General features: G+C 37.6%; 1 protein-coding gene across 1 annotated transcript in view; it reads left to right on the plus strand.

Moving 5' to 3' along the window:
- The window catches only part of LOC103725413 (metallothionein-2-like), an 11,850-nt gene extending 8,479 nt beyond the window's left edge, over window positions 1–3,371 (plus strand). Inside the window, exon 3 of the mRNA XM_008822744.1 lies at window positions 3,159–3,371. Within this exon, the coding sequence (XP_008820966.1) occupies window positions 3,159–3,371 (213 nt within the window). The remainder of the gene's footprint in view (window positions 1–3,158) is intronic.
- Window positions 3,372–7,158: the final 3,787 nt, after the last annotated feature.

A 7,158-nucleotide genomic window follows, 5' to 3' on the forward strand; every position in this document is an offset into this window, starting at 1 on the left:
ACACAGAGGGTTCCAAGATACCTGCAAGTATTAACAAGATGCTTGTGAATACAGAATATAAATTGTTCAAAATGCAACTCTTTTTTGGGGAGTCTTTTTGAGACAGGGTCTCCCTGTAGCCCCAGCTGTCCTGGAACTCACTTTGTAGACCAGGATGGCCTTGAGCTCACAGAGATCCACCTGCCTCTGCCTCCTGAGTGATGGGATTAAAGGTGTGTGCCACCATGCCTGGCTTTTCCCCAGTTTTATAGGACTAAACAAGAAAAGACTATACTGGGGATATATTTTATTAATTTATTCAAGCATTCTCAACAGTGACTTCAGTATAAATCAGAATGTGAGACATATACCATGCTTGCTACTGCTGACCATTTACCTGAATATCTTAGTGTTCCTAGAACTCTAGTTAACAAAACCATGACCTCCCACTCTTCTAAATCTATTAGTCCCACTATTGTCTATCAGTGTGCGAATTTTTTTTAAATGTGGGGAGTAGGACTGGGGATGTAGTTAACTTGGTACAGCACTTGCCATGCAAGTATGAGAAGCTGGGTGATAGCTCACATTTATTACAGTAGCTATAGCATCTATGACAGGTTAGGAGAAACATCCTAAGCTCAAAGGTCAGCTAGCCTGGCATAGGGCACTGGCAAACTAGAGATCTTGTCTCAAAACAAGGTGGGTAACAAGAACTGACACTTAAAGTTGTACTCTGGTTTCCAAAATGTGTTGTGACACATGTTCTCCCCCTACTCACCACAGGAATGCATACAGATACATACTTTATACAAACACACACATATTATTCACAGTTATTATACACACGTATTTATACATACATTATATATACATATTTATAAATACATTATACATGTTAAACATACACATGCATATACACATACACATTTTATACACACATGTGCACATTATATGCACACATATACATACACACAAACATGCATACATACACACATTATATATACACACATATACATTATACACACACATGCATGCATACATTATATGCACACAATATGTACATATAGAAAGTGAGGTCTATTTTCGATTTTCTGCTTAAATAATCACATGGTAATATGAATAACGAAGTTCATGAAAAGTAATTTAGTCTCATTCTCACACACCAATGCAAATGATTTTAAGTCTATAGAGAGAAGACAGTTTAAGATTGAACAAAGGAGAAACATAAACGAGAGAAACATAACAGTAGGCTATACAGGAGTGTCAAATAGAAGCAACAAAATATGGTCTTTAGTGCAGAGTATCACCCCTCTCTGATGGTCTAAGACTTGTTTCAGTTGAATTGAGGTGAAGTATCTAGGACAAAGCATTTCAAAGGACTTCACATTTATTACTAGCAGTAGTATTCTGCTTGCTGTTTTCTAATGGTGTGAATAGTTGTCTTGCCACTGAGAGCAGTGTGTAACTATTTCATGTTAATGTGTATGTGTGTGTATGTTTGTGTGCAGGGCAAAACATGTCTTGAAAATAATCTTAACTGTAATTGTCAAAACATTAAATTTATTGTGAAATATTTTCATCTTAAACATCATGCAATAAAATTTGAAATTTATATATTTCGAGATCTAAAAATATTTTTGTCTATTAATTTATCTTTTAGAGTATTGTTGCCACTCCTCCATCTGGTGTGTGTTTGTCATTTATTATGCTAATTTGAAGTTTTGTGAATATGACTACATAAAGTGTAGAAAATATGGAGAAATAAGACATGGCAAGTTAATGGGGAGACAAACAGATTTTTGAATAAGACAGTGATAGTGATTTATTTCAGTAGAGATATTAATTTCTATTATGTGATTATAAACATGGTATTGTAAAAGAGTCAATTTCTTTTTCCTTTTTGAATAGCATATGAGCAATGAAGTTAAAGAGACCTAGGAAACAATCTCAGTGATGACATTTAAAAGCTCAATGGGTTGGGTAGGTTCTTAACTTTTTATAGAACTAGAAACTAGGCATAATAATTGTTTCCATCTCAAATAGAAATTGTGATGTTTCTATAAGGCACAGAATGGCAAATGTTTTACAATTGGGAGTTTTTATACATAAAAAACAGGGCCTTGGTGTGTTCCTTAGTAATGCCAAGAGTGTGTGAGGCCAGAGTGTCAGTGTCTTTCGAACTTTAATTATTTATTTATTCATTTAAATTCATACATCTTAATGGGTACCTTATCACAATTCACTATATACATGTAATATATATTGATCAACTCACGATAATATGCATTTCTTTCTCTTCAACATCTAATCACCTGCATGTGCTAGAATTCATAGTCTTCAGTCATTTTGAAATATATGATGGGTTGTTTAATGCAATTGTTATCTTACTGCTAAATCTCTTTAACTGTGGTTTTGGTCCCCCTTATTTATTTCTGTCACCCTTCCTCCTATACTTCCTCTTCATTAGGTGTCAGTAATTCTGGAAGGGAACAGAATTCAGGACACTCCACTGATGACAATAAATATTTTGACCGATATTCATCATGGTCATGAGGAGTAAGTTTATTTCATGTTTAGTTTAAAATTAAATTGCCATACCTACCCTAGTAGACTTAAAGATTCTATATCATACTTATACTTTGATAATGAGTATGCATATATGTATATATATTTCATGTAATATATTTTTGTATAAATACAGAATGTTTCACATATATAATTCACAATTTAATATATGGATATGTATTCATTTACTTCCTGATATTATTTTACTAAGATGCTTAGATTTATTTTACAGTGGCTATGGTGGAAAACTAATGTAATAATTAAATCTACTTTGGAGCAAATCAGTTTAGCTTTTCAGTCCTTTGCATAGACTTTCTGTCCTTGACCCTTTTTCAGCCGTAGTACTTCAGTTCATCTTTCCAGGAGCATTTGTGTTTTAGAAAGTGCACAATCTTATTAAGTTTTAGAAATATTCTTTTTGTGTGCTCATTAATTTCTAGGACTAATTTCATTTCACATTAGATGAGAATTTTAATTAGAATTTTGACTTTTGTTACATTTCTCAAGCATCAATTACTTATTCTACAAAGGTACAGGGTCAGAATTGATTAGCAAAAACACGAGAAACCAAAAAAGTCCGATAAATGAAGGTTCATAAAAATAAAGCTCGCTAGCGACTCCAACAGCCAGTTCGATTAGCCAAGGACCCCAGCTGCTCCGGTGCCACAGATGGATCCTGCTCCTGCGTGGGTTCCTGCAAGTACCAACAGTGCAGATGCACCTCCTTCAAGAAGAGCTGCTGTGCGTGCTGCTCCATGGGCTGTGCAAAGTGTGCCCTGGGCTGTGTCTGCAAAGAGGCCTCCGACAAGTGCAGCTGCTGCGCCTGATGTGGGCACATCCCCGCAACCACGTGCAAATACAGCAATATGTATAAACCTGGACTTACTATTTTTTTTTCTATCCTGACCTATTTCTCAACACCTTTCTAAGAAGCATGTAACTCATAATAAAAATAGTTGACTTTAAAAAAAGCTCATTTCTCCTACAAATTATGCCATCAAGAAAGTGAAAAGACAGCACACAAAATAGAAGAAAATATCTGCAAACCATATGTTTTTAAGATTGTAATGTACAGAATATATTCAAAATTCTTATATATTCTCAATAAAAGTGACCTCCATTTAAAATGAGTAATATTTTTCTCCAAACAAGATGTACAGAAGGCCAATAAGCTCTAACAAGAAGCACAGCATCTTAAATTTACTAAGTAAATTTAAATTGAATTCTCTTTATAATGCAACATTTTAGCCACAGTGATGCCTAAAATTACAAAAACACAGATGATAAAATATTGACAAAATTGTGGAGACTTTGGCTTGCTCATATATTGCTGATTAGAATATTTGCAACTATTTTTGAAAATTGTTAATGATCCCTCAAAATTAGTACAGTTATCATATGGCCCAGCAATTGTTCATTTAGGTATATACTCAAAAGAATTGAAACTCATTTTTAGCCAAAAATTTGTATGTAAATGGTCATAGTAGCATTATTCATATGCACAATGGAATAATCCAAATGTCTGCAACTGAAAAATTGGAAAAACACAGTGTATTTAGTCACTTTTCTGTTGCTGTGATAACACTGACCAAAGCAACTTGTAGAAGGAAGCGTTTATTTGAGCTTAGGGTTCAAGGGAAATTATAGTCTGTCATGGGGGTGGGGGCATAGTGGGGGCATAGTCATGTCATGGTGGCTGGAGGTGGCTGGAGCAGAAGCTGAAGCTAGTCTCTACATCTTCAAGAAGGCACAGGAAGCAAGAGAGCAACTGAAGATCCAACAAGGCTTAAGAACTCTCTAAGCTCACCCCTGGTGACATGCTTCCTCCAGGATAGCCATACCTTCTAAAACCTCCCAAATTAGTGCCATCATCTGGGGACAAAATGTCCAAATACTTAGAGCCTATGGGGGGCATTTTCATTCAAACCATCACACACAGGTTTTATTTATACATAAAATAGAACATTTCCTGGACATAAATAGCATGAAATTGGAAGTGCATGAATCATGAAAAAGTGCCAGATGGTTCACAGTGCTGAAAGGGGCTATGCAAGTTGGTAGGGTAGAAAAGTCACCAAAATTCTTATCCATCTATGGACTCTGTGTGTTACAATCGCAACCACCTAGGTCAAATGTTCCTTAATGGTGTAACAGTGGCATGATGTTTCAAGGGTAACCAACAGCTTTCTGATTGAATTTAAGGCTAAATTCACAAAAGTAACTCATTACTGGTCCTGTAAACATGGAGAATATCTAGTGGCTGGGGAGGTCATAGGCCCAAACAGGAATGCACTACTGATGTTTTGCTGACTGGACACATACTGAAACTGCTTTCTAAATGTTTTTACACATAGACTAGTACTGCTCTCAGACTGGGTCAGATAAGCTTCATATTGCAGTGGTTAACAATGCAGAGCCACCTAAGTTATCAAAGTGCTGAGAATGAGTGAGTGCTGCATGTTCAAGCCCTAGAGGTGACATCTTTATCACCTCTTCCAAGGGCCAGGGAACACTCGGGAAGAGGGACATAATGCTTGTGAGAGTCAGCTGAAGAGCAGGAACACTATGAAAAGCTGTCTTCTGGAGATGACATTGTCATTGACATCATAAACACACTAGCTGTGGCTATCTGCACAAGTCTTGCACACAGAAAAGATATGTGTCCCGACCCACAGGACAGTCAACGTGGGTACCTGGAGGGAGGAGAGGGGATGGTAGGTGCCAGGTGGTGGAAACAATCCATAGGAAACACGAACAAAGTCCAAAAACCCAGTCCAGAAAATTGGGAACACAGGATGTGATGATGGATGGTGTAGTGATGACACAGGTGGCATAGAGTCTGGGGATGTTGTAAAGCGGATGAGGCATTTAGGTACCCAACATGCATTGTCAGCATTCAAGATGCAAAGAATGGAGACAAGACAGGCTTTTTGATCAAGTCTCATTTATTAAACATCCACATAAATTTTTATAGAGAGGGAAAATGGGAAGCTGGCAGGGACAAATCTATTGAGGCAGAGCAATTCAATTAACAGAACAATTATCATAATTACACCACACCAATTGATCACAGAGTAAATTCCATAGTAACACCACAATTCTATATAGCAAGTTATAAATCAATTAAGAGTTTACACTTGCATGATTACAAAGTAATGCAAAAGTTTCTTAGGCAGTTCCATGAGAAATGAGGGAGTCTCTCAAGCGGTAAGTGCCTGAGTTAGAATAACATGTTTGTGTGAGGCTTTCAAGTATAGTCATCTGGTTAATCTTAAACCAGGTCAGCCTTGATGTCTGGAAAACAGCTTTGCCAGGAATCAGTTCTTGCTATATTCTGGGGTGGGGGCCTATGACTCTCTACAGATCCCCCTTTCTTTTATATTTTAATAAAGAAGGGAAATGAGCCAAAACAATCTCTTAGGGAACCGTGCCTGTCTTAGGTTGGGAGATCTTCTTCTGATACTTACCCATCATTGGCTTAAAACAGCTGCTTTGGCTGCCAGCCTGCCTTAGGTTGTTATCAGTGAGATCTCCTCTTACCTGTCTTTGGCTATCCGGTTCAGCTCTCAAGGGGACGACTGAGGCATGTCATCACGTGGCCTTTCAGGCTCACAGGGCTCCTCCCGATCTTTAAGTGCAAGCCTGAGATAACGTATTTGAATTGGCTTTGCTGTAAGATTATCAATCTTTTTATGAAGCTGGTAACTTTTACCCCAACCTGTGCTCTGTGTTGAGGTTAGTCAGAGCCTAAGTCCCCCTCCAAGCAAACAAAAGGACCCTAAGTGGACAAACAGTGTACAGTATGGAAGGGCATTATATAAATGATTAAAACAACGGTGCACAAAGCATGTGGAACAATTAATGAATCATGGAAAGAATCATAGTATCACAGGCAAAGTTGAGAGAGGATGGTAGGTGCCAGGTGGTGGAAACAATCCATAGGAAACACGAACAAAGTCCAAAAACCCAGTCCAGAAAATTGGGAACACAGGATGTGATGATGGATGGTGTAGTGATGACACAGGTGGCACAGAGTCTGGAGATGTTGCAAAGCGGATAAGGCATTTAGGTACCCAACATGCACTGTCAGCATTCTGTGGAAAAAACATAAACATGCCCTCTCCCCCAAATGAGGATAAGGGAGGATGTCACAATTTATCAGCTGTAGAGTTACCTAAAGGTGAAAACAAAGAGGGCAAGAGGAAGCACAAAGACAGTTAGTTTGGTAGCGGTGACTGGAAACTGTCAGGAGCATAATTTATAGTGCCTTGACCCTGTGGAGCAAAAGAGGTACGTATGTACCAAGCAGGTGTCCAAGGTAACATACAAGAAACAAAATGACAAGAGAGGGAGGACACACCTTAGTTTTAGAACATTTAAGAGTAACACAAACATGGGTTGTCTAAAACACATCCATGGAACAATAAGGTGACAACAGGTAACCATGGAGACACAAACATACCATTTAAAGTGAGACAAACAAGGCAAAAATAATTTATAACTGATATCAGTAACCTAATTTTGTAAGTTTTGTAGTGTGTTGTTTTATTTCTGACATCTATTGTAAACTCATGGAACCTGGAAAAGAGCAAAATAGAGTTGTAGCTCCTGTCA

The sequence above is a fragment of the Nannospalax galili genome, unplaced genomic scaffold, assembly GCF_000622305.1.
Source record: "Nannospalax galili isolate Female #2095 unplaced genomic scaffold, S.galili_v1.0 scaffold10, whole genome shotgun sequence".
Taxonomy (NCBI): Eukaryota; Metazoa; Chordata; class Mammalia; order Rodentia; family Spalacidae; genus Nannospalax; species Nannospalax galili.